We start from the raw sequence: 27,007 nt of genomic DNA, 5'->3' as shown, positions 1-27,007 counted from the left end.
AGTTTTATGAGGTTCCGAGTCCTGAGCCCAGGGGTTCATGCATACTAGCCAGATGCTCCACCACTGAGCCACATCGTTAGGCCTCCACTCACCAGGCCTCTTGCAGGATTCCTTGGGAGTCAGAGCAGACATATTGGTTACTTTTTATTATCAATTTGATACAAACTAGAGTTAGCTGGGAAGACAGGGCCTCAGTTGAAGAACTGCCTCCGTCAATTGGCCTTTGGGCATGTCTGTAGGAAATGTTCTTGATTGCAAATTGATATAGGAGGGTCTGACCTACTCTGGGAGGTACCATTCCTACACTGGGCATAAACAGTGTTCTCTCCTCTCTCTCTCATGGTTTCTGCTTCACTTCCTGCCATGACTTCCCTCGGTAACTTGTTAGCAGAAATAAACCCTTTCCCTCCCAATTTGCTTTGCTTTTGGCAAACTCGGACAGCAGATGTGTATTCAAGAGAGAGCAAGGAGGGGTTGGGGATTTAGCTCAGTGGTAGAGCGCTTGCCTAGGGAAGCGCAAGGCCCTGGGTTCGGTCCCCAGCTCCGAAAAAAAAAAAAAGGAAAAAAAAAAAAAAAAAAAAAAAAGAACCAAAGAGAGCAAGGGGGGCTGGAGAGATGGCTCAGGGTTAAGAGCACCGACTGCTCTTCCTGAGGTCCTGAGTTCAAATCCCAGCAACCACATGGTGGCTCACAACCATCTGTAATGAGATCTGATGCCCTCTTCTGGTGTGTCTGAAGACAGCGACAGTGTACTCATACAATAAAATAAAATCTTAAAAAAATAAATTAAAAAAAAAAAAAAGAGAGAGAGCAAGGTTCCTTCTACCTCTGTTTGGCAAGACAGAGGGGCACAGCTGTGGTCCCAAATAGCCGAGGACCGTGGGGTGACACAGAACCAGCCGCAACATGGCGGTGCAGCTTTGGTGCTAGGCATTGATTTGAGAAGTCAGGATGCCAGGAAAGATGGAGAATTGGGGACTCTCAAGGCTCCCCCTCCAGACCAGTCCTAAAGCACCATGTGCTTTACCTCAAGCCCCACCTCAAATAAAGGTAACCCCCATTATTCTCCAGTTCGCAGATGGTAAACACAAAGGGAGTACTAGTAGCGGCCTGCAAAGTTGGGACACAAGTGCCTGTCCCACACACACACACAATGCCGAGTGCTGGATATAGGAAAGAGCCTTCCTTCCTCAAACTCACAGAAACACACCTGCCTCTGCCTCCCAAGTGATGGGATTAAAGGTGTGTGTCGCCACGCCCAGCCCCGAGATAGGCGCTTGACCTTGGCTTGTGTCTCCCAGGCCTGGTCTTAGTTGAACTCTGTACAGTGTCTTTGTTCTCACCTTTTGCCATGGAGAACTAACTCCTGCCTACTTTCTTTCTCTCTTCTTCAAATCCTTCCCTTCCCCTTTTCTCTTGTTAAGAGTGTGTGTGTGTGTGTGTGTGTGTGTGTGTGTGTGTGTGTGTGTGCACAAGTACCTGCACACACGAAGGTCATGGTCCATGTATGGAGGTCAGAGGACAAACTTGGCTGCCCGTCTTTCCCTTCTACCTTGTCTGAAACAGGGTCTCCTTCTCCCCCACCCTACCCCCACAGCCCCTGAAGCTAGCTGGCCCTGGAGCTCCTGGGGACCTTATCCTCTTTGTTTCCTGTCACCTCTTAGGAACTCTGAGGATGGCAGATACTTGCTGACTTTATGAGATTCTGGAAACTTGAACTCAGGCCCTCAGTGTTTGTGTAGCAAGCACTTTACCCAGGCCCTTCTCAACTTTGTTTTTTAAAAGACAGAGTCTCGCTATATAGACCAGGCTGGCCTCAAACTCAGAGATCCATCTGCTTCTGCCTCCAGAGGGCTGGGATTAAATCTGATCCCCCTTGCGGGTGCTGGGACTCCAACCTAGGTCCTCTGCAAGAGTAGCAAGAGCTTTTAACTCTAAACCGTCTCTCCAGGCCTCTGAGTCTTTGAGACAATGTCTTTTGTAGTCCAGGCTGGTCTCAGACTCACTGTGTAACTGACGATGACCTTGTCCTCCTGGTCCTGTTGTCCCCCACCTCCCAAGTCTAGCTGGGATCACTGGAGAGTACCATCACAACCCCTTGTTTATTCTTTCTTTCTCTGACAGAGTTTTGCTTTGTAAAGCAGGTTTGGCCTTGTACTGTAGCTCTTCCTCCTTTAGCATCGTAAGTGCCAGCAGGAAGGACCTGTCTAGAAAGACCCTGTGTTGAGGGCAAGGCTAATCCAGAAAAGATCTCAAAGAGAGTGGTAACAGCAGCAGCTTAGGGAGTCTAGGACGTCTATTTTTCACTATGGATACAATGTTTACATATTTTAGAATTCCAGTCCCTAAGTGGATCTAGCCCGGCCTCTGCTTTAAGAGGATTCTTCAAGGAGCTCAGAGGTAGAAAGGTCACTTAGCAGGTGTCCCAGCTGCAGGAGGAAGGTGAAGATTAGGAAACTCAGGACATCAGGGCACTGCCCCACCCTCCTGAGATCATTTTTCCCCACACCAGCAGAGGAGACTGGCATCACAGATGTCACGAGCAGGGTCAAAGAACCTACATCCAGGATCATCAGAGAGCCACTTCGAAGCCAAACACAGAGGCATATGTCTATAACCCTAGTACTTGGGAGGCCGTGGCAGAATTGCCATGATTTGTGACTTGGATGACAGCCTGGACTACAGATTGAAAAGGAAATGGAGGAGGAGGGGGAGGTTTGGCGGAGCATGCATTTAATCCCAGCAATCACAGGCAGAAGCAGGTGGATCTCTGAATTCAAGGCCAGCCTGATCTACATGGTCCAGGATAGCCAGGGTTCCACTGTAAGACCTTCTCAAACAAAAGAGAGTGGGAGAGGGCACCACAGTGAGTAAATTTCAAGGCCCCTACTCCACCTCCCATCCCCAGCCCGGTGGGATGCAGCCTGCAGCTAGCTACCGTGGCCTCACTCAGCAATGATTAAGTCAGTCCTTTGCTCCGCCTCCTCCCACCCGCTAAGTTTAAGAGTCTTGCAAACAGCTGGCCCTAGGGATCCTGATTCACAAGTCTCCTGTTCTTTAGTGAGGTGGTCTCTCTCTCTCTCTCACAGCCTGGGAGGTCCTCCTACGCATCTCCGGTGTAGGTTTCCTTAGGGTCTTGCCATGTCCAGCCCAGTGCCCCAGCCTGCTTCCTCAGGCACTCAGGTCCAGCCCGGGGACTTGGGACCCTGTCCGGTGGCTGTTTCCCCAGTAGTCCCGAACCGCCTAGCTCGGGGACACCTAGAGTCCTCCTTCTCTGTCGAGGCCATCCTGGCGAGACCCGAGACTCGTGAGCACGCTGCCACGTCTCTGCCGCTCTCTACCTGCACCAGTCTGAACTTTGGCTCTGTGTACCAGTACCAGGTCCTGCCCTGGGTGTGCTCCACCGGGACTTGGCTGCCCACCTACCTGAGCGTAGGCATCTACCCGCTGTGCTCCATGTCCTGCATGCCTGGACTGAATGTGACTCACCTCTTCTGCCAGCAGGGCCTCAGACTCACAGGTATCGATATGGAGGTGGTGGCAGATGGTGTCAAAGGGAACTCCTAGAGTTAGCCAGGGGTGATGGTGATGCCTGTAGTCACTGCTGTGACTTTATAGCTCTACTAATCATGTCAAATCCAGAAGACAGCTTTTCACAGCATTCCTTCACATCCCCCTATTTCGTACGTGTGTGTGTGTGTGTGTGTGTGTGTGTGTGTGTGGTTAATTTGTATTCATATGTGTGCAGGCGAGTGCACCTGGATGTGGATGCTAGAGGTCAACATCAGGTGTCTTTAATACCTTTCAGATTCCCCAGAGCTATTTACACTTAAGTACAAGTTGCTGTAAGCAAGGTCTCTGGGAACCAACACCAGGTCCTCTGGAAGAAGAGCAATTAGTTACTCTTTTTTTTTGGTTCTTTTTTTCGGAGCTGGGGACTGAACTGAGCTAAATCCCCAACCCCAATTAGTTACTCTTAATTGCCAAGCCAACTCTTTAGCTCTTTTCCATCTCAATATTGAGATAGGGCCTCTCACCTAACCTGGAGCTCTCCAGTCGTCTAGACTGACTGGTCAAACACCTCCCCAAGGATCCTCCTGTCTGCTTCTTCAAAGCTGTATGTATGTATGTATGTATGTATGTATGTATGTATGTATGTATGTGTACACTGTTGCTCTCTTCAGACACACCAGAAGAGGGCATCAAATCCCATTACAGATGGTTGTGAGCCACCATGTGGTTGCTGGGAATTGAACTCAGGACCTCTGGAAGAGCAGTCAGTGCTCTTTACCACTGAGACATCTCTCCAACCCCCTCAAAGGCCTTTTCAAAACAAACAAACAACAACAACAACAATTTGGTGCTGGGAATCAGAATTAGGTCCCCAATCATGCACCATTTACTGGCTGAATCATCTCCCTAGTTCTTCTGGGGTTATTTCTACACCTCCTCTTCCAGGCTATCCTATATTGCTTGGCCCAGGGGAAGAGCCTGTGAGGTTTTTTCTCTCTTACCGTGTGTGGGCAGGTGGCTGCTGGTTGACTTCTGCTCTTGGTTGTTCTTTAGGCTCAGAACTACCTTCCTGTCTAGGCCCTCTGAAATGGGCACCCACCGTGAACCTTCAGGACCACAATACCGAGAGACACCAAAAGAGGGTTCGCACAATGTTTAGCGAGCAGCAGCTGGGAGAGTTGGAGAAGGTATTTGCAAAGCAGCACAACCTGGTGGGGAAGGAGAGAGCCCAGTTGGCTGCCAGGCTGCACTTGACAGAGAACCAGGTGAGAGCAGGGACCTGAGGCTCACGCTGTGTTGGTGACACCTGATAGTAAGGGATGGGAAGAAAACATGACCTTTTCCCTCTGGGCTAGGATGATGGGGAGAGAGACCCTATTTTTTTAAACACATTTCCTATGTAATATTCCTCTCAGGAGTCACATTATAAACATAACCAAAGGTTCCTCTAGTGCTTCCTCCTTTTTGTTTATTGTGTGTGTGGTTGGCATATATGTGTATGTATGTTTTGGCATGTGTGCAGGCACACACGTGTGTGTATGTGTTGGGGCCTGAGGTTGATGTCAATAATTATTCTTTGGGAGGGCTAAAGAGATGGATCAGCTCTTAACCACACTGGTGGTTCTTCCAAGGATCCAGGTTCAATTCCCAGCACCCACATAGCAGCTCACAACTGTCTGTAATTCCAGTTCCAGGGGCTCTGACATCCTCACATAGACATACATGCAGGCAGAACACCAATGTACATAAAATAAAAATAAATTATAATACATATACATTACACACACACACACACACACACACACACACACACACACACCACCACTACCACCACCACCACCTCCACCATTTCCACTTTGTTCACTGAGGCAGGGTCTCAGTCACACCCAGAGCTAGCTAGCCAGCATAGCTAGTCTCACTGGACCAACTTGCTCAGGGAATCCTGTCTCTGCCTGCTGAGGCCGGAGTTACACACAGGCCACTTGGCATTTAAGTGAATTTCTGGGCATCTGAACTCTGGTCGTTAGACTTTCTTAGTAAGTGAGATCTGAGCCATCTGCTCATCTCCCCAGCCCTCTCTATGACTTTCTGGTTGTTTCCTTGCCAAATAATGGGCTGTCAGCCAAACCAAGCAGGTATTCCCGAGACTCCATTTGTAAGTAGGGAGTGTTCCTAAAGGCTCCATTGCTCCTTTCCATGTGTAGGAAGACTCCTCAGAACTTTGCTATGCTCACTCTCGGCTTGCCCTCCCCTACTCTTTGTATCTCTCTGTGTGTACTTCTCTGTTCTTTTTTTGTTGTTGTTTTTTTTTTTTTTTTTTTTTTTTTTTTTTCCAGAGCTGAGGACCGAACCCCAGGGCCTTGCACTTGCTAGGCAAGCGCTCTACCACTGAGTTAAATCCCCAACCCCTACTTCTCTGTTTTGAGATAGGTTCTTATGTACCCCATGAACTTGCTACACAGTTAAAGATAATCTTGAACCTCTAGTTCTCCTGCCCTCAACTCCAAGTGCTAAGATGACATTCACCATGGTGCTGGGTGTCAAGTCCAGGGCTTCATGTGTGCTAGGCCAACACTGCCATCTGATGTACACCCCAGCCCTCTGTTTTCTCTTGAAGTCATCCCAACATGATTTTCCCTCTGCTTCATCAAGACATCCTTGTTGTCAAGGCCAACAAACATGTTCCTCCCTTCAGCTGACTCCTGAGTGTCACAGCTCTCCGGATGATGGACTACTTCCCCACTTTGACACACTCTCCTCTTGACCTTCCTCCTGCTTCTCTGGTCATTACTGTCTCCTCTCTAGGCCATTTGTCCCCTTGGGACGCCATGCCATCTAGCCTCACCTCTAGCCATGGTTTAAAATACCATCTCTAAGCTGGTGGCTAAGACTTCTATTGCGAGTCCAACCTTCTCTGCTGGGAATTGAACCTCATCCTAGGCAAGTCCCTCCCACTAAAGTACATCCTCAGGCACTAACTCTTAAAGTCTCCATGTAGCCATCTCTAGGAAGGCGTTGCAAACTTTACAAAAACCTCACTTCTTTTTTAAAAAAGATTTATTTTATTTATATGAGTACACTGTGGCTGTCTTCAGACACACCAGAAGAGGGCATTGGATCCCACTACAGATGGTTGTGAGCCACCATGTAGTTGTTGGGAGTTGAACTCAAGACCTCTGGAAGAGCACTTAGTGCTCTTAGCCACTGAGCCATCCCTCCAGCCCCCCAAAACCTCAATTCTTAATTGATTTTCTCCCCTCTATTTGTTCCTCTCCTCATCCACGGTCATACCGCCCATGGGGCTACTAAAAAATGACGTCATTAGTTTTCCCACTGCCCCTGCTTTACATCCCTACATCCCTAGCGCCCCCTGCTGCATGTTACTGCACCAGCCTCCCACCTGTCTTCTCGCCTCTGCCTTCATTGTTACTTCAGGATTATGTCTCACCCCATTTGCAAGCCTCGAAATGAGCTTTCCCTCCTTGTGTCCATACAGGGTCTTGGGCGTCCTGGCCCTTGCTGACCTCTGCCTTCCCTGCCCTTTCTCCCTTACAGCCATACCCCTCTTTCTGGTCCTTACCTTGAGTTTGGTGTTAACTGAAAGCCTTTCTATAGGCTGTCCTCCTGCTCTACCCAGTCAGCTACTAGGATGGACCTCACCAGAGCTCCCCCAACCCATGCCACTGTTTGTGACTCCTCTTGTATCTATTATATCTCCTTATTTACACTGGGCCTTCTCCCACTGGATGGTGAGCTGTAGAGGACAGGGGCCATGCCTCTCTGCTCACGGCCATCACTGTCACCATCCCCGAGTATAGCACCAGCATATTGTAGTCATAAGTACTCACTGGGGGCTAGAGACATAGCTCAGTATATGATTGCCTCAAATGCTTGAAGTCCTGTATTCGGTTTCCAGTACCACATAAAATGGGTACAGTGGCACACCTGAAACCCCAGTACAGTGGAGGCAGGGGGACCAGGGGTTCAAGAATATCTTGAACTACATAGTGAGTTTGAGGCTAGCCTGGGTGATATGAGACTGGATCGAAAAATAACAACAAAAGTACAGACAGGGATGGATGCTCAGTGACTGAGAATTTAGGAATGGCACTTGGGAGGAGTGACAGTGACGGGTAAAGGGGCCTGCTGGCCAAATTCTAATGCCTGTTCATTGCCTCCAATTACAGGTAAGGATCTGGTTCCAGAATCGCAGGGTGAAGTATCAAAAGCAGCAAAAACTGAAGTCACCTCCCCCCGCTGCCATGGAGGAGCCCTCCAACAGCTCAGAGGGCAACATCCGGAATGAAGACACTGAGGCAGGAGTTGGCAGTTAAGGACCGAGCAAGAGGTCTAATCATGCCATGTGAGCTATCCTTCCTGTGGTACCTGCTGGTCCTCCTGCCCAACATCTCAGTGAAAAGCCTCCATAAGGTCAAAGGACACCAAATGTACTTGATCAAATGGGAACTCCGGAAGCAGAGCAATGGATTGATCTGTGTCCTTAGCCAGGTTTTACTTCTTGTGGATAGAGGTGTATTGATAACTCCTCTCTCCCAGGGTGAGTTAAGGTCTGTAAAGCCCTTACCAAGTACCAGCTTGTGAGGTTTATGGGATGGAGGCTCTGCCCTGAGGATGGAGTCACCAGCTCTTTCCTGACTGGCTATGGAGAAGGGGCCTCCTTGAGTCAGCATCAGGGTGTGGAAGACTCTCCCCAGAGTCTGGAGGGAAGGAGATTTCTTAGCTCACTTCAAAGTTTCCTGCATTTCAAGCCTATTCCTTTTCCTCTTGTCACTCTCCCCTGTATCTGAGGATCCTCTACTTCCCACACATGCTGGGATTACAGCTTTTTTCTTTTCTTTCTTTTTTTTTTGTTGTCGTTGTTCTTTTTGTTTCGGAGCTGAGGGCCTTGCTCTTGCTAGGCAAGCGCTCTATCACTGAGCTAAATCCCCAACACCCACACATTCTCATTATGTGTCACAGACTGGCTTCAAACTCATGGAAATTCTCCTGTCTCAGCCTCTCTAGTGCTGAGGTAACGAGTGAGAGCCAACATACTTTGCCCAAAGTTTTCTTGTCTTGTCTGATACCACTTTCAATAGGAGTTCATGTTATAGTGAACTCAGGTTTATGGTGATTGGTTCCTTGGAGCAACAAGCTACTTTTTCTCTGAAGCCCCTACCCTTCCCTCCCCCTGAATTTATCTTGACCTAATTTTGTCATTTTTCACCCAGTATTGACAATACAGCTCTTCCTCCCTGAATGACCCTCTGAGCCTGCTGAGTTTCTTGCCAGGAAGCCTCCTGAGAGCTTATTCTTGTGAAATCATTTCCAACAGTTAAGGGCTGCTTTCTGTACTGAAGACAGCTCATCCGAGTTCCTGGGCTGAGGTGAGGTGATGGGGGAAAGGAAGGGCTGGTCTTCCCCAGTTAGGTCGTTCTCAAGGCCCAGTTTTCTGGGGAAAGAGAAGGAAGGTGGGTGGTGGCAGATGAGCCTGGAAAGTATTGGCATCCAAGACAGTGGATGTTAGCCAGGTACGGTGGTGCTTCAACTCCATCACCATGGAGGCAGAGGCTAGCCTGGTCAACAGAGAAGTCCCGCCATGAAACACTTAAAAAAAAAATAAACCCCTCCCCCTAAAACTAAACAAACAAACAAAAAAACCCCAAAAACAAACAAACCAGTGGACTTGTAGACATTAAGAGGCAGGTTTGAGGGAATCCTCAAGAAAGCCATCTTTTGGAGCTGGACAAGGCAGTACACACCTGTAGACTTAGCATCAGGGAGGCTAAGGCAGAAGGATGGAGCCAGAGCTACCATAGTGAGTTCGAGGCAAGCCTTAGAGTAAACAAGCCAGATGCTGTCTCAAAGTCAAGGGCTGGGAAAAGGCTCAACAGGCAAAGACTCTTGCTGCCAAACTGAAGATCTGAATGTGATCCTGGAATCTACGTGATGGACAGAGAGAGTCATCTCTCCCAGTGCACACACCCACCCACACACAGACACACTCACAGAATAACTATAAGAAGAAAAAGATACGTATAAAAACTGGAGAAATGGCTCAGCAGTTAAAAGCACTTGTTGATCTTGCAGAGGACCTTGGTTTGATTCCTAGTCCCTATGTGGTGGCTCAGAACATTCCATAACTCTGGTTCAGATGACCCAAAGTCTTTTTCTGACTTATGCAGACACCAGGCACATGCAGGCAAACATTCACACAGGTTAAAAAAAAATTAAAAAATGTAAAAATGTACAAAGACAACAAAAGGTGGGGACCCTGAAAATTTCATTGTTCATATCCTTGGGGAAATCCTTCTGAATGCTAGGGTCAGAAGTCCTATTCACCAAAGGAATCAGCTGTCTCTTTCAGGAACAACTGGTCCATTGTGTATGTATGTGTGCACACCCATTCGTGTTCATCAGAGGCCAGAGGTCCACACAGTGCCTTAATTGCTCTCCTCTTTTTTCGAGTCAGGTTCTCCTGTTGAACATAGAGCTAGCCCATTTGGCTAGGCTAATTGGCTGGGGAGCCCAAAGTGTCACCCTGTCTCTACCACTTCAACCCTAGGATGATAGCTTGTTACGTGGGCATTGGGGATCAGACTCAGGTCCTCATGCTTGTGTGGCAAACACAGGCCCAATTGTCTCACTTAAAAAAAAAACAAACAAAAAAAAAAAAAAAAAAAAAAAAAAAAAAACCTATGAGGCAGAGGTAGGTAGATCCAGAGATCCAGCCTGGTCTACACAGTGAGAGCTTGTCTCAGCTGGGCGGTGGCATTAGGCCCGCAGGAATTTCTCTCTATCGAGTTTGAGGATAGCCTGGTCTTCAGAGTGAGTTCCAGGACAGCCGAGGATACACAGAGAAATCCTGTCTCAAACATCACCCCACCGAGAGAGATGGGCAGGGGGGGGGGGACTGACTGAGGAGACGGAGACCTTGTCCAAACAAAAAACTACAGGACAAAAAAAAAATCATTTGCCTAGCAAGCGCAAGGCCCTGGGTTCTGTCCCCAGCTCCGGGAAAAAAAAAAAAAAAAAAGAAAACATTAAGCAATTACTAGGTTATTTAATCCTCAAAAGTCACTATGAAACCATAGCAGACACAGGTTCCTTGTCAAGGAATAGTCAACTGGGGCACAGAACAACAAAAGGTGTGGTAGTCAGGCTCCGCTGCAGAAACAGTAAGACCTGCCCTCTCCCAGCCTTATGTACATTCATTTCTGTGTCTACTTAAGGGGTCCTCATGTGTGAGGTCCACTTATGACTATTCCATAACCCACTCTCCCAAGTCAAAGTCCCCAACTACTCTCTGAGGTACTGCTCCAACCCAGCTAATATTTATAGAAAAAGGAAATAACTTTCTATTTTTTGTTTAAATTTATGCATATGATTGTTTTGCCTTCATGTATTTATGTATCTGCCTGGTGCCTGAGGAGGTTGGAAGAGGGGGCATCAGAGCTCCTGGAACTGGACTTTCATACAGATAGCTGTAAACAAGTGTTGGGAACCAAACCTGGGTCCTCAGCTAGAGCAACAAGTGTTAACTGCAAATGCACCCCTACATTTCTCTGTCAGGCAGGTTTCACATATTCTAGGCTAGCCTTATGATCACTATGTAGTTGAGGATGACTTTGGACTTCTGGTCCTCACTGCCCTCTCCTGAATGCAGAGGTTATAGGCTTAATCATCATGCTGGTTTGATTTTTTTTTTTATCTTTTTTTTTCGGAGCTGGGGACCGAACCCAGGGCCTTGCTTTTGCTAGGCAAGCGCTCCACCACTGAGCTAAAAATCCCCAACCCCCATCATGCCGTTTTTTAAGCCTTGTTGGGGCTCAAAGTTCTGCCCTCATGTGTTCAAAGCAAACCTCTCCCAAACATAGAAGAGAAACGTTGCCACTGGAGGGAGGGGAAAATTTTAAGCCGAATGAGCCCAGCAACCAAACTGCTTTTCAGGATGAGGGTCAGAGCAAAAATAATTAAGTCAGCCTTCTCCGGGTCTAAAAACGGCTTTCTTTGTTCGGCGTTGGTATGGTAAGGGGCTTCTTAAGCAGGAAGATGGCTGCAAACTCTTGGCCAGCCTAGCATACATAGACCTGTCTCAAAAACCAGACAGCATGAAAAGAAGCAACTATGGACACTTAAGAACACAGCTGGGAAAGGCTAGGGGTTTCCCCTGAGCTACTCCATCAGCCGTCATTCATGGACTCCGACATAGGACACCGAGTCAGACACAGACTACCAGAAGTCCAAGCACACAGTCACCCGGGTTCCACCCAATTAAGCAACCAAGACACCAAAAGCCTTGAATTACTGCAGAGCAAGTGGTCGGTGTTGCTTGCCACGTCCCGGGGCGGGGAAAGGTGGGGAAGTGAGCGCTTGGCGACTGGGTGGGCGGGGCATCCCAGGAAGGGGTCAAGGGTCAGAAGGCGGAGGCGTGCCCAAGATGGCGGCCTCCATGTGCGACGTGTTCTCCTTCTGCGTGGGCGTGGCGGGCGGTGCCCGGGGCTCCGTGGAAGTCCGTTTTGTGAGCAGCGCCAAGGTGAGGCCGGGTTGGACCCCGCCCGGAGAGCCATTCTGGAGTCCGGGCCCCTCGGCGCTGGTCTGGTTCCTGCTTGGGCCCGGGGTGCAGGGTCTGTCCTCGTGGCCAGGCTCGTGGCAATATCGCGCGGGGAAATTCCAGCCTGGGACCCTGCATGCGCACTCTTCCTGGAGTAACCCGGTTCACGGGTGGCCGTGCTGCCGGTGTCCTGGGTGGAGTTGAGGCTCTGGGAGGTCCTGGGGTTGAGGGATATCCTGGGCCAGATTAAAACCATCTTTGGCTAGGCTGGGGCTTAGCTACTATTCTGGAGGTAGTGGGTGGGGAGTACTTAGCCGAGGGAACTGAGGTATAAAGCAGCATGGGCCCCCAGCGACCCTTCTGACTAAGGTATGGGTGGAGACATGGACCAGAATCTACACACCGAGCACTCATCCTGAAGGATTTTAAGCAAGAGAATGACATGATTTCATGATTTGTGTTATGGTTCTTTTTGTTGCTGCTGTTGTGTTTTTTGTTTTTGTTTTTTGTTTTGAGACAGGGTCGCATTATGTAGCTCTGCCCTGGAACTCACTATGTAAACCAGGCTGGCCCTGCTTCACTAGTGTTGAGATTAAAGACTTGTGCCAGTATGCTTGGCTCTATTAATCGTGTTTTATTCCCTGTAGAGTAGAAAATGCACATAAGTAAAGATAAAAATCACTCCAAATTGTACTCGAGGCTGGACTTGAACTCACCTCGTGTTGGGTTACGGGCCTTGTGACTGAAACACCGCACCCACCCATCCTCCCCACCCCCACAGTTTCTTTTAATACATGTTTTCAGTACATCTTTAGTATCAGTGATCCCATTTCTACTTGGTTAAAGAGTTAGCCGATAGTATTTTAGGGTGGGGGGCACACTTCATTCAACCAAATCCTTATTTATAGCTTTTTTTTTTTTTTTTAAGATTTATTATATATGAGTACACTGTAGCTGTCTTCAGACACATCAGAAGAGGGCATCAGATCTCATTATAGATGGCTCTGAGCCACCATGTGGTTGCTGGGACTTGAACTCAGGACCTCTGGAAAAGCAGTCAGTGCTCTTAACCACTGAGCCATCTCTCCAGCCCTATTTATGGCTCCATATCTTGTCTGTCCTGAGAGCAAAGGTCTTGCTGCTGGGATTTCAGTGCAGACAAACTTTGTTTCTCTCCAGCACTGTTTTTCCCTCTATGCCTTTGCCAGTTGATATGTGCAGAATGGTATGGTTTTGTCTTCATTTGCATTCCTCGGGGTAAAAGTCATGTTGAACAATAATAATGTTGTGCATGTCCTTGGCCCAAGATGTTAGCTCTGAGATCATTTGCATCTCTGTACCTGCCTAGGTTCCTATCCTAAGTTCTCTTGTCTTTGTGTTCCATAGGCGTTGGGAGGGAGTGCTCCTGTCATCTGTGGGTGGGAAGTCAGCTTCCTGTTTCCTTAGTGTCCTTAGCTGCTCACATCCCCATTACCACCCAGAGCAGGTCCTTCTCGGGGCCCACGGTTTGAAGTATCTCAGATCAGAAATCCTTTCATCTTACATCACCCTTTTGTAATCCTCCCCTAACTTGGCCCCTCCTTTCTCCACTTCTCATTTTTTCACTCCACCAGTCTCCTTGCCCAGTTCTTTCCTAGCCTTCAGTCTCCTTGCCCAGTTCTTTCCTAGCCTTCTCTTAAGACCCCAGCTAGTGCCTAGGCTTTGTGGCCCTGGCCTGTATTCCAGCAACTCAGAGGCAAGGGGACTCTTGTGAGTTCCAGGCCAGCCTGGGGAACAGAGTAAAATCATGTCTAAAAAACAAACTCCAGGGCTGGAGAGGTGGCTCAGTGGTTAAGAGCACTAACTGCTCTTCCAGAGGTCCTGAGTTCAATTCCCAGCAACCACATGGTGGCTCACAACCATCTGTAATGGGATCAGATGCCCTCTTCTGGTGTGTCTGAAGACAGCTACGGTGTACTCATATACATAAAATAAATAAATCTTTAAAAAAAAAAAAACAAAAACAAACTCCAGCTGGTCACATCCTCTGCCTATCCCCACTATTCTGCTGGGGAGAACCACCTTCCTGTGGACTCACAGCTTATGGAGGGCTCTGGCAGCTGCAGTCATCTGTTGTGATTGATTTGTAAGTTTTCTTTCCTTTTGTGCTGTCTTCCTGGGGTTACCATAGAACACTCATGTCTGCTTAGAGTGAAATGAGAATCCCTTATCCTTTGAATGTTTTAGAGAACTATCTCCTAAAGCATGATAGAGGGGAACTTCTGCTTCTGTGGATGTTAGTAGGAATGACTTTTAGATCTCGGTGAACTGTTATGCCAGGGACCAAGCAGTGGAGAATGAAACCTAACGAGGTCTAGTCGGTGCCAATTGGAATGGTATACTGCTGTACACCGGCTAAAGCCTAGCACTGTGCACTAATTTGGGCTTGCTTCCTTTAAAATCATTTTGATAATTGTATTTGTCTAAACAGTTATTTAATGGAACCTCAAGCACTTTAAAGTATTGTTTACTTGTGTGTATGATATGTGTGTGTCTCTGGACATGGATGCATATGTGCCACATCATACATGTAGAGCTCAGAAGATAATTCTCAGTAGCTGGTTCTCTTGTTTTCAGTGTGAGATCTGAAGATGGAGCGCAGGTTGTCAGACTTGACGAAGAGAGCATTTCACCCACTGAGCTATCGGCTGGCCTTGTAAAGACTGTTGACTGTACTGTCTGGGCTAAGAGTTGTATAATTCTCTCTTAAAGTTTGTCTTCCCTCCCTTGATCTCACCCTTCTCTTATCCTCCTGATGTAGAAGCCATTATATCAGCAGTTCTCAACCTGTGGGTTGTGACCTTTTAGGGGTCGAATGACCTTTTCACAGGGGTCACCTAAGACCATGGGAAAACCCAGATACTTACTTTGCAATATAACAGTAGCAAAATTACAGTTAAGCAGTAGCAACAAAAATAATTTTATGGGGGTTGGGGATTTAGCTCAGTGGTAGAGCGCTTGCCTAGCAAGTGCAAGGCCCTGGGTTCGGTCCCCAGCTCTGAAAAAAAGAAAAGAAAAGAAAAAATAATAATTTTATAGCTGGGTCCCTACAACGTAAGGAACTGTATTAAGCTCACAGCATTAGGAAGATTGAGAACCACTGCATTATGTAGCTCGGGTTAGCCTTGAACTTAAGGTAGTCCTCTTGCCTTAGCTTCCTGGATTCTGAGAAAACAGGTATGAGCCACAGTGCCTAACCTTGCATGCTTCTTGATCTTATGCATTGGGGACATTTTCTTTATTTTTCATACTTTCGTATATCTGAGGAATGAGTAGAATGTTGTTTCTGAGGGGGCTAGAACTCCTGACTTTCCTTCCCCCTAGATGCTGGAGTTACAGACACCAACCACCATTCCTCTGGCTCTCTACTTTAGTGCCTAAATCTTTTCTGCATTTGGTCTTCCAGGACCTAAGGGAGGGGAACTCTATAGTTCTCCTCCCTGTCCCACACCCACCTCCACTCCCAGGGTTTCTCTGTGTAGCCTGAGCTGTCCTGGAACTTAGCCTCAACCTCAGAGGTCTGCTTGCTTCTGTATTCTAGAGGACGAAACACATTTGAAGTCAGCCTGGGCGCACACTTCTAGAGCTGGGTAGTGGCACACACCTGTTATCGCTGCCCAGGAAGAGCTATTGTAAGTTCAGAGACAGACTGGGTTATGTAGGGAGACACTGTCCAGAAAGGAAAGAAGCTTTCTGGGTTATGTATAGGCTGAGGTGGCAAAGGCCCATCTGCACCCTGCTGAAGGGAAACGGGAAGCTGCTGTGGTAACAGCAGTGATGGGGCATTTTCTCTGCCACTCTGATGGCAGCTCTTTTTTGGAAGCATTTGCTAAAGCAGTGTCAGCAGAACCATTAACTGCCTAGGCTCTTGATGTGCAGTCTGCCAGGCTAGGTTTGTTCTGTTTTATTGTTATTGTTATTGATTTATTTGTGTATGCATTTATTTATTTTTGAGACAGTTTCCTGGATTATGCTCTGTAGACCCTAGGCAGGCCTTGAACTCAGAGATCTGCCTGCCTTTACCTTCCTAGTGCTAGAATCACCACTGCCTAGCTCAGGCTAGGCTTTTTTTTTTTTTTTTAAGATTTATTTATTTATTTCATGTATATGAGTACACTGTAAGAGGGCATCGGATCCCATTACAGATGGTTGTGAGCCACCATGTGTTTGCTGGGAATTGAACTCAGGACCTCTGGAAAAACAGTCAGTGCTCTTTTTTTTTTTTTTCCTTGGTTCTTTTTTTCAGAGCTGGGGACCGAACCCAGGGCCTTGTGCTTCCTAGGCAAGTGCTCTACCACTGAGCTAAATCCCCAACCCCCAGTCAGTGCTCTTAACCACTGAGCCATCTCTCCAGCCCCAGGCTAGGCTTCTTAACCTTTAGTGTGCAAAGGGATCACTGGTATCTTCTTAAAATGCAAATTTCTGTCCTGTGAGATGGCTCATGAGGGAAAAATGCTTGCCATACAAGCCTGACAGCTTGAGCTTATTGCCTGGATCCCATAGTGGAAAAAGAGAGCGGATTGCTAAAGGTTTTCATCTGATTGCTCCACAGCGCCCACACTCGTGCATACACATCTCGCACACACACACACACACACACACACACACACACACACACACACACAGGGGTGCACATTCTGATTTAGCAGGTCTGGGCATATACTCATATATAATAAATCTTTAAAAGAAAAAGGGGGCCTTTTAAACACTGGGTGGTGAAGAGGTAGAGTTCACGAGGGTGCTCACTTGCACTATATTACCACACCTTGGAAACTGCCTGGCAGAATTATTTCAATACCCACTTCTCCAATGGGAAACAGTTGGCTAGGAGGTTCCCAGGAGATGTCGGGAGCTGGTTCTAGGACTAGTTCAGTGCTTTGTGCATCCTTTGAACACTGCAAGAAAGAGGTCAGTTCTCCCCCAAACTAGGCTGCTTTTGTTGGGATATAGGATGTCTCTGAAACCCTGAACAGCGCACAAGGTCTCATGGGGAATTGAGGATAGTGCCATCCTAGTAGCCGCTGCTGGTGTAGGAGGCCCCAGCATTACTAGGAACCGTGGCTTTGCCCTGGCCATTCTAGATTGTCCAGGTGTTCCGATGGCTGAGGAGGTAGCTCCCTCCTTGGCCAGGTATTGTGGGCTGAGAGAGGAGCAGATGGCAGCCTCCCGTGAGCTCTTGGAGATTTGTCTTTGTCCCACATAGGTTTGGTGCCAGTGGTTTGGGGGCCTTGGGTCACCTAGAAATGTAGTTAGAAGTGTGTGTAAGCTGGGGTTGGGATTTAGCCCAGTGGTAGGAGCGCTTGCCAAAGCAAGCGCAAGGCCCTGGGTTCGGTCCCCAGCTCTGAAAAAAAAGAAAAGAAAAAAAAAAAAAAAGAAGAAGTGTGTGTAAGCTGCCTGTTGTCAATGCTGAGAAACAGTGTGTCTTGTAGAAGAGCAGTAAACATTCTAAATTCTCTTTAGCCTGTTCTTAGTTATATCGTGTGCGTGCGAGCGTGCGTGTGTGTGTGTGTGTGTGTGCGTGCGAGCGTGCGTGCCCTCTGTGTATGTAGATATGCATGCCTGTGTATGTGAACATAGGCTAGTAGAGGGCATTGGGTTTCCTCTTCCATTACATTCCACCTATTCCCCTGAGGTAGGGTCTCTTCCTGAATCTGGGGCTCATGGCTTGGCTTCACTGAAAGCTAGCAGGCCCCAGTGATCTTCCTGTTTCTGCCCTCTTTGGACCTGGGGTTTCAGGCATTTGTAGAGACATCTGGATTATTATATGGGTATTGGGATCCAAATTCTGGTCCTCATGATTATAAAACAAACACACTTAACTACTGACCCATCCTTCAAGCCTGTTTTCTTTTAAACAATGTCTTAGGTAGCCCAGGCTCCAGCAGGTTTGGAGCAATGTCTTACCCTGTCTGTTCTTTGCCCTGTTAGGGAAAGGGACTGTTTGCCACCCAGCTGATTCGGAAGGGAGAGACCATCTTCATCGAAAGACCTCTAGTAGCTTCACAGTTTCTCTGGAATGCACTTTATCGGTACCGGGGTGAGTACATCTTGCCTACTTCAGGCAGCTCCTGAAATGTCCATTTTGTGCATGGAACAGAGCCTCACACATCTCCTGGCCGACCTTCTGGGTGTTGGAAGGAAATGCTGTCTTTCCTTGGAGAATAGGACCTGAGAACCACATCTCTGGCTACCTTTGTGTTTGGGGCTGTGTAGCTGCGATGGGAGGTGCCTCCAAAATGCTTCTTGGGAACAGCTCTCTTGGACATCATGCTGAAGGGCTGTGTACCTTAGACATCCCGACTGAAACGTTGTGCATAACCCATGCTCAGTGCAGACATTTAGGTGCCAGAGCGAGATGCCCTTAACTTTGCCAGCTTTTTCATATTTTTCTTAAGCTAGAGAGAAACAGAAAGCAGCACCAGTCTGAGGCAGGAAACCCTACAGACTGAGTCTGAAGGGGAAGCAGGGATCAGTAGCTAGAAGTTCTTAAAAGAGGGACTTACTGTGTCTTGCTTCCCTGCAGCCTGTGACCACTGTCTTCGGGCACTGGAAAAGGCAGAGGAGAATGCCCAGAGGCTGACTGGGAAACCAGGCCAGGTTCTACCACACCCAGAGCTATGCAGTGTGCGCAAGGACCTCCACCAGAACTGCCCCCGCTGCCAGGTGAGCACCCCTGGGGAACGCACAGGAAAGGAGGCAGGCCAAGGAGGCTTTAGTTAAGTCTTTACTGGTGAGCCAGGGTCTGAACTGAACTAGTCTGTCCTCAGGGCTCACAGTGTAGTGTGTGATCGTGAAAGGGCCCAGTAACAGTTCGGCTGCTTTGCTGCCCGTGTCCATTGTTCAGAATGGGTATGGTGGGCCTTTGGGTCTCCATTGCTGTGAAGAGGGACCATGACCACACAACTCTTCTAAACGAAACATTTAATTGGCGCTGGATTACAGTTTGATAGATTTAGTCCATTATCATGGCGGGAAGCATGGTAGTATGTAGGCAGACATGGTACTGGAGGAGCTGAGAGGTCTACATCTTGGTCTACAAGCAGCAGGAGACTGTCCCACACTGGGCGTTGCTTGAGCATATATGACCTCAAAGCCCACCCCCACAGTGACACACTTCTTCTAACAAGGCCACACCTCCTAATAGTGCCTCTCCCTATGGCCAAGCATTCAAACACATGAGTCTGTGAGGGCCATTCTTATCAAACCATCACGGTGGGACATGCTTTTTTCTTGGGAGTTTGTAGGCAGCTGAAAAGCTCTCTTCCCTTCATGTAGTATAACAAGCTTAGGGTAGGTTCATGCTCCTAGAACACTCTATTTATCCTCACTGAGCTCTTGCTCCAGGGCTGTTATGGAAAGAATGCAGTTAGATGAGGAGAGGGCCCCAGGTCCTGTGTGCTAGCCTCCACTCCACCTAACAGGTGACGTACTGCAGTGCAGAATGTCGGCTGGCAGCTGCAGAGCAGTACCACCAGATCCTGTGCCCAGGCCCATCCCAGGATGACCCCCGGCACCCCCTCAATAAGCTGCAGGAGGCATGGAGGTAAGTCTTCCTCTCCTTACCCTTCCCTCCATTCCTGCCTCAGCTCAGTAGCTGTGGGGAGCTCTGGTGAGTTATATCCATAAGTCGTGTTCTCTCTTGTTAGGCTTAAACAGAAGGCACAGTTTCAGCCTTGAATGTAAACAGCCACCCTACCATTGTCAGTACTTTACACACTCCAGAGTCCACCAGACCCTAAGGGATTGCCTAAGTCCAGCCTTTGATAACTGATGGAAGGCAGGAAGTGTCCCTGTAGCCTTCATACTGGCCTTGCCTGGCTCTGCCCTTAGAGGGGGGACTCCTAGGTCACATGTTTTTCTCTTTCCCTAGGAGTGTTCACTATCCTCCTGAGACTGCGAGTATAATGTTGATGGCCCGGATGGTAGCCACAGTGAAGCAGGTGAGCAGAGAAGCTGGCCCTAGTCAGTCCTGGGTCTCACTCAGCTACCTGACCTTGCTTGGATGCTCTAGCTTCTGGGTTAACTGAAGGACAGCTGCCTGCTCTGCAGAACCTCCAGAGCATGCTAACCAGAAACCAGGCTATGGCCCTGGTTTTGCCTGCCTTGGTTTTCTGTGAGATTTCTGTCTTATGTAGCAGCATTTCCTGAATTTGATCAATAGGTGTCACTATCCCAGGATAGTGTCTCTCACACAGAGTGAGCAGTTTTGTGGACCCTCTGTCTTTACTCTTCTCCTCGTGCCCTTCTGTTTTCAGGGTGTTTTGAGTTGGCAAGCCCTGTCCCAGCTGGGAAATGTGTGAGCAGAGTGGGGAAGGAGACCTGGGCCCAAACTCTTGGGTGGTGGTCATATCCTGAGGGAAGGGACTTGAGACTCATAATCTCTCTGTTCCACATGGACACGTATATTTGCTGTGCAGGCCAAGGACAAGGACCACTGGGTCAGGCTCTTCTCCCATTTCTGCAGCAAGACAGCCAATGAGGAGGAGGAAATTGTCCACAAACTCCTGGGGGACAAATTCAAGGTTCGTTTTCTCCCATGACCCCTTCCCCCCACCCCTCAAGTAGCCTGGAGTGTATGGCTACCTGTAGAGGACAAACTCCACCTTTGGTCTCTTCTCGGCTACAGTGGGGGTTAAAACCTGGTCCTAAAAGTCCCTTCAGAGAATGTGCCTTCCTAGTGCCATTTACCTTTGTGACCTAAGATAGACCTAAAATTGGAAGTACCCCAGTGCTCATCATTCCATGGGAAGGCAAGACTCTGAGGAAGGCAGAAGCAGGTACATCAGGTTTTCTGGAGAGTGGAGGGCTGGGGGTCCACAGATCAGAGTTATGTGAAATTCATGTGGTCAGAATGAGACACTAAGGACCTCAGCCTTCCTTTGGAACTGCCCAAGTGGGGAGGCTGCCGGAGGTAGAGAATGCTCGAGGGAGGGATATAGAGGGTAGGAATGAAGCTGTGGGAAAGATGTATCCCTCAGGGTAAGTGCTGCTGTACTGGATCTAGAAGAAAGAGGGGGGAAGCCAAGCTGGTCAGAGGCCAAGCAAGTCTCAGGGACACTCTAAGGGAGGTGAGGAGAGGTGTTCTCAGCCACACTGCCTCAGCCTTGCTAGAGTAAGTACTGGAAACAGCTAGGTTGGAGTGTGCACCTTCACTTGGAGCCTGCAGACTTAGAGATAAGTACTGTCCCCCGGGAAAGCCCAGGCCACACAGTTGGTCCTTTCCCTTCTAGTACCTGATTTTCCCACTTACCTGGTGCTAAGGGGAAGTTTCCATCCAGGGCTGCAGTGTCCCTCTGTTTCCCCTAAACCAGGGCCAGCTGGAACTTCTGCGTAGGCTCTTCATAGAGGCCCTTTATGAGGAGACCCTCAGTCAGGTAAGTGTGGGAAGGCCCACAAGACCTTTCTTCCTGGTGCTCTAGGCCTGGAGTTGAAGTGAGGACAACTCTCAGTGTGGTCGGATTAGGAAAAGCAGCATTAGACTCACCTTTCTCTCCCTACAGTGGTTCACACCAGATGGATTCCGGTCTCTCTTTGCCCTTGTTGGGACCAACGGTCAAGGGATTGGAACCAGGTTAGGAGAGAATGTTCTAGATCTATTAGGTAATCCCCCGGGTTCAGATAGAAGATTAATGGAGGAAGGTAGTCACAGATTCCTTCAAGATGGTGGGATTGGGTGTTGCCATTACCTGGATGGGAGGAGTGAGGCAGAGGAAACTCTTCTGCCTGGGCTTAATGTGCCTAGACATGGAGAGCTCTGTGACCTGGGTTGTTTCCATCCATGGCTGCTTAGTTCCCTCAGTCAGTGGGTACATGCCTGTGATGCACTGGAGCTGAAGCCTCAGGAACGGGAACAGCTAGACACCTTCATTGACCAGTTGTACAAGGACATCGAGGCAGGTTGGTGAGATGGGACTGTGGCTTCCCCTACCCTTGGAGCCTTCCTAGTTAGATAGTGGACATGTTCTTGCCGGGAGCTCTAAGCTTATAAGGGGTAGGGAATCTCTATGTGCCCATGGGAAGCCTCAGATCTGTCCACAGGACTTGGAGGGGAGAAGTGGTCCTGAGACCCATCCAGAGGCTCCATGGTGGGGGAAGGGAGAGTGCCAGATAAATAGGTAGTGGTATAGACCGAAGAACAAGGCTTCTTGGGAAGCAAATTTAGGTAAAATGGTAGAGCCTAGCTATCTAATTTGGAGGAGTGGCAGGAGAGCAGAGCTGATGTCTATTCTCGTAAGTTTAATTTCCTTTTCTAGTGTATCTGCACATTACTTTCTTACAGCAACCGGAGAGTTCCTTAACTGTGAGGGATCCGGCCTCTTCGTGCTTCAAAGCTGCTGTGAGTCTTGGACTGGGGAGGAATGGGCCTACATGCTTCTTTCCTACCAGGCCATCTTTCCCAGTTTGCGCCTTCTAGGCTGACCAGGGCAAGTCTAGAAGTGGGGTTAGGTCTGTCTGTCTTTGGAGATTTTCTTGGAAATTATCGCTTTATCAGTTTCTTCCTTCCTTCCTCCCTTCCCCCTCCCTCCCTCCCTCCCTCCCTCCCTTCCTTCCTTTCTTTCTTTCTTTCTTTCTTTATTTCTTTCTGGTTCACTCATTCACTTGTTTGTGGTGTTTCCAGGAGTCAAACCCCAGGCTTCATGCCCAGCCTCCTGCCTGTGTTTAATAGATGTTTGCAGTGGGCCACATCCACCTACAGGGGAGGCACAGAGTCCTCCTTCTTGCAAAGGGGGGAAGCATAGGCATTGCACCACCACTACCCTATGGAGTGTGGTCAGGAATCACTTAAGAGCCTGAGGCTTGTAGGATCTTGGGGGAGGGGGTTGGGCTGGAAGTCCTTAGCACCTTCTGGGAAGGCCAAGGCCACCTCCAATCAAGACTTTTCTAGATCCCAGCCTTCCACTTCCTGCTTTTCCCACTACTAACTTCTCCCAGGTTGTGTGGTCAGAGATCCATGTCCACAGACAGAAATAAATGGTTTGTTGTAGGCGAGTCCTCAGAGCCCATGCCTCCCTCAGTGTCATGGGACACATGAGAACAATGGTCAGTCTGGGGTGTGTGTGCAACCCATAGTGACACAAGGCACACTGTACTCTCACTGTGGTCTTCAGGAAAGAACACTGGGTAGGGAGAAAGGAAATGGGGCCTCAGACCTGCCCTTCCCTGCAGTGTTCAACCACAATAAAAATAACCCACAGCTCTGTTGAATTAAGGCCTTTTTTTTTTTTTTTTTAAAGAGACATAGGAGCTGGAGAGATGGCTCAGTAGTTGAGAGCATTGGTTCTCTTCCAGAAGACTTAGGTTTGGTTCCCCACATGGCAGCTCACAACTGGCTATAACTCCCAAGATCTGACACCTTCACACAAACATACATGCAGGCAAAACACCAATGCACATCTAAGTAAATAAACAAATAGTTTTGAAACAGGATCTCCTGTAGTCCAGGTTGACCTTGAACTTGCTGTGTAGCCAAGGATGACTTTTGGACTCCTGATCCCTGGCTCCCCTTCCTAAGTGCTGACACTATTATACCATGCCCAGCATGTTTTGTTTTGTTTTGAGACAAGGGTCTTGAGTCCTGACTAGACTGGAACTCACTGTGTGGTCCAGTTGGAACTCAAACTCATAGCAAATCTTATCAGGCTCAAGGAGTAGAGATTACTTGTGTGAACAACTATGCTTGGCTTGAGAATATTAGTTTGGGGGGTTGGGGATTTAGCTCAGTGGTAGAGCGCTAAGGCCCTGGGTTCGGTCCCCAGCTCGAAAAAAAAAAAAAAAAAAAAAAAAAAAAAAAAAGAGAATATTAGTTTGGTATATGTATGTGTGTGTATTTTTTGAGAGAAGGTCTCACTATGTAGCCCTGCAGGGCCTAAAACTTGCTATGTAGATCCCCTTGCACCACCTCCTGAGTACTGATTAAAGGCCAGTGTCACCATGCGTGGCTGTTTTGTTTTTAACATTTATTTATTTACACACATAGGCTGTGGTGTGCACGTGGAGGTCAGAGTCAGTTCTCTCTACTGAGTCAGTTGTAGGGATTACTCAGGCTGTCGGGCTTGAAGTAAGCACCCTTACCTGCTGAGCCATCTACCTGCCTGTAGAATTACCAGTTTTAAAGCTGATTCTTATGGTGGGTATCGTGATGCACTTAGGAGTCAGAGGCAAGTGTCACAAGTTTAAGGATAGCCTGAGGTACATAGCAAGACCCAGATTCAAAACTAGGGGCTGAGTGTAGACCAGTTATGGAATGCTTGCTTAGCATGTGCAAGGTCTTGGGTTATACACACTCTTTACTTGTTACCTGTCTATTGTGACCTAGGCAACCACAGCTGTGTCCCCAATGCGGAGACCTCCTTCCCAGAAAACAACTTCCTTTTACACGTCACTGCCCTGGAGGATATTGAGCCAGGCGAGGTGAGAGGGCTGGGCAGCAGGGGTGGGCAGAGGGCTTGCAGCTTCTTCTTCCGAAGCAGCAGGAACTAGCTGGAGCCCTTTGTTGGGCTGGCGGTGAGTCACCACAGGCCTGAGCCTTTTGGCCATAAGTGTGCTCTAACCCCTCCCAGCAATTAAGCTACCTCAGAGAGTCTCAGGTTGAGGTGGAGCTATGTGCCCAGTCCCTAACCCCAGCTACCTTTCTGATTTCTTAGTGGCTTGGGCCACAGGAGCTAGTGTGGATTGGCAGTGCTGGTTGGTGACCATAGCCTGACAGTTTCTCCTACACAAGTTAACAGGTTAACCAAGATTAAACTCTGATCCCATCTACAGACCTTGGCTACTAGCAGGTTTTCCCCAGGGCCTGAAGCGACCTCCATCCCTTGTCTTGACCTGGATGGAGGCTTGCCAGCTGGAGGATGGGATGGACCAGTGCTGAAAGACATTGGAGGCCTAGCTCTCGGCAGGGAGCAGCGGTCAACAATAGAGAACAAGGCAGTTGTTGGGGAAGCTCTTCCTTTCTGGTGGAGGGCAGAGGCAATCAGATCCTCCTCTACCCTACAGGAAATCTGTATCAGCTACTTAGACTGCTGTCAGCGGGAGCGCAGCCGCCATAGCCGCCACAAGATCCTCAGGTGCCAAATGGGGACATGGTTGGGCTCTGAGCTCTTCTGCCCCAGCAACTATCTGACTTGTCACCCCTCTACTTTGAAGGGAGAACTACTTGTTTGTCTGTTCCTGTCCCAAATGCCTGGCAGAGGCTGATGACCCTAACGTGACCTCAGAAGAGGAGGAAGAGGAAGATGAGGAGGAAGGAGAGCCAGAAGATGCAGAACTAGGGGATGAGATGACTGATGTCTGACGTCACCTTGCCTGGAAGGGGCCCTGCCCAGACCCTGCTGGAAAGGGGGCCTGTCCTCCACAAATGTGGATGGAAGGACCATCCCCTCCCCCTTGCACCCACTGCCTGCTTTCTCCCTTCTAGCATTCTGCTGGAGGGTAGGATAAAGGCTGGACCTGAGCCCCCTCACCAGACCTCATGCCCTGAGCACTGCTGCTGAGCTGCATTGGCCCTGTGCCATCACCAAGCCTTCCAGAACTGGCCTCCCCTGCCATGCTCCAGTGTAGCTGTGAGACTGAATCAAGTCTCAGGCCTCATAGTGTTCTTCCTCTGGGCCCCTCAGCCCATACTCAACTCATGCATCCACCAGAGGCTTGGCGCCTCTTGACAGGCTATTAATTTGAGGGTGGCAACAAAATGGCCAATCTTGAGAGCAGATTGGTTTCCTTGCCAGAAAGAGGTGATATGAAGCCTTACCTCTCTCTTCCTTACTGCTCACTTACCACAGCTGCTGCTGAAGTAATGGCCCGCCACTTGCCAGCAACAGGCAGGAACAAGGGAGTAGGCCTTAGAACAACACTGCAAAAGACTCTGCCAGGGGCGCTGGGCTGTTCCCACTGGACAGTGGGGAGGTGGAGATTAACCTGTTGGCCAAACTCCAGAATTGCTATGCCTGTGTTCTGCCTCTGAGGCTCAGGCAAGGGGCTAGCTCCATAATGTGTGGACGATGCCTGTCTTTTTTTTTTTTTTTTTTTTGGTTCTTTTTTTCGGAGCTGGGGACCGAACCGAGGGCCTTGCGCTTCCTAGGCAAGCGCTCTACCACTGAGCTAAATCCCCAACCCCTGACGATGCCTGTCTTTATCAGGACGGAGACCACCATCCTTTCTCAGACTAACAATATGGCAGATGACAGACTGCTCCATAATTTAGGATGCCCAGTCTTGCCTGAGACCAGCTGCAGTGGTCCAGCAAGGGTCCTTTACGATCTCCAAAGAGGAGCACCAGTCTTCCAGAAACCTGACAGGCTGGGCAGGACACTTGAAGAGGAGCCAGGGCTTTGTTGCCTCCTCGCCACAGATGACCATCTCACTCTTGGGTGGGCACTGTGGGAATTACAGCAACCACTCCCCGTTTGTTCAGAGAGGCTCGCACATGGCTCTGCTAGGAGCTTCCAGGGAGGACCAGTGCCTATGCCTCAGGCCCTTTTCAAGGTAGAGCCAGATGGAGCATGCCTGACTGGTCCCCTTACCTATTGGGCACACTCCTTCACAACAGCCAGCACCCCTCTCCCTCTGGTCTCAATAAAATGTGAGTGGTGATCTGCCTCTAACAGTGCCTTGTGGGGCGTGGGCTGGGTGGGCCACTCTGGGCCTGCAGTAGTCAAGGAGGGGGATGCAAAGGCACAAGTTAGGCCACTGGGTGGCAGCAGAATGCTCCCACTTCCTCAGCAGTGCTCATACTGTCACCACGATGGTGTAAATGTCCCTAAAGCCAGAACAAGAGTCTCAGAGGTTTGGTTTCAATTCTGACTCTAGGCCCTAAGAGTCTTCTTCCGGAGGGCTGGACTACAACTGGCATCTGATGTGCTCATCCTAATGGGTCTTGAGAAGCCATGGTTGTATTTGAGCTTC

The 27,007-nt window shown here is 48.9% G+C and overlaps 2 protein-coding genes across 2 annotated transcripts; both read left to right on the top strand.

Annotated features, from left to right (window-relative positions):
- The first annotated feature begins 3,141 nt into the window (after positions 1-3,141).
- Noto (notochord homeobox) lies at positions 3,142-7,847 on the top strand. Its single transcript, XM_032905288.1, has 3 exons — positions 3,142-3,520; positions 4,567-4,778; positions 7,701-7,847. Exons 1-3 carry the CDS (start codon positions 3,142-3,144, stop codon positions 7,845-7,847), a joined length of 738 nt encoding a protein of 245 aa, XP_032761179.1.
- A 4,091-nt stretch (positions 7,848-11,938) lies between these two features.
- Smyd5 (SMYD family member 5) lies at positions 11,939-26,109 on the top strand. The gene is made up of 13 exons (XM_032906196.1): positions 11,939-12,049; positions 18,035-18,143; positions 18,630-18,769; positions 19,528-19,649; positions 19,977-20,046; positions 20,524-20,628; positions 21,418-21,480; positions 21,607-21,677; positions 21,897-22,003; positions 22,386-22,442; positions 24,423-24,517; positions 25,100-25,170; positions 25,250-26,109. Exons 1-13 carry the CDS (start codon positions 11,954-11,956, stop codon positions 25,395-25,397), a joined length of 1,254 nt encoding a protein of 417 aa, XP_032762087.1. The 5' UTR covers positions 11,939-11,953; the 3' UTR covers positions 25,398-26,109.
- The last annotated feature ends 898 nt before the right edge of the window (positions 26,110-27,007 follow it).

This window comes from Rattus rattus, chromosome 6 (genome assembly GCF_011064425.1).
Source record: "Rattus rattus isolate New Zealand chromosome 6, Rrattus_CSIRO_v1, whole genome shotgun sequence".
In the NCBI taxonomy this organism is placed as follows: Eukaryota; Metazoa; Chordata; class Mammalia; order Rodentia; family Muridae; genus Rattus; species Rattus rattus.
Note: the sequence above shows the minus strand (reverse complement) of the source record. Positions and strands in the feature narration are given on the sequence as shown.

Excerpts from the sequence above, each read along its gene's own strand:
- Noto (XM_032905288.1), top strand. The coding sequence starts at position 3,142 with ATGTCCAGCCCAGTGCCCCAGCCTGCTTCCTCAGGCACTCAGGTCCAG. Across the intron at positions 3,521-4,566 it reads GCAGGGCCTCAGACTCACAG|GCTCAGAACTACCTTCCTGT; the intron begins GTATCGATATGG and ends GTTGTTCTTTAG. Across the intron at positions 4,779-7,700 it reads TGCACTTGACAGAGAACCAG|GTAAGGATCTGGTTCCAGAA; the intron begins GTGAGAGCAGGG and ends CTCCAATTACAG.
- Smyd5 (XM_032906196.1), top strand. The coding sequence starts at position 11,954 with ATGGCGGCCTCCATGTGCGACGTGTTCTCCTTCTGCGTGGGCGTGGCG. Across the intron at positions 12,050-18,034 it reads GTTTTGTGAGCAGCGCCAAG|GGAAAGGGACTGTTTGCCAC; the intron begins GTGAGGCCGGGT and ends TTGCCCTGTTAG. Across the intron at positions 20,047-20,523 it reads TGGTAGCCACAGTGAAGCAG|GCCAAGGACAAGGACCACTG; the intron begins GTGAGCAGAGAA and ends TTTGCTGTGCAG.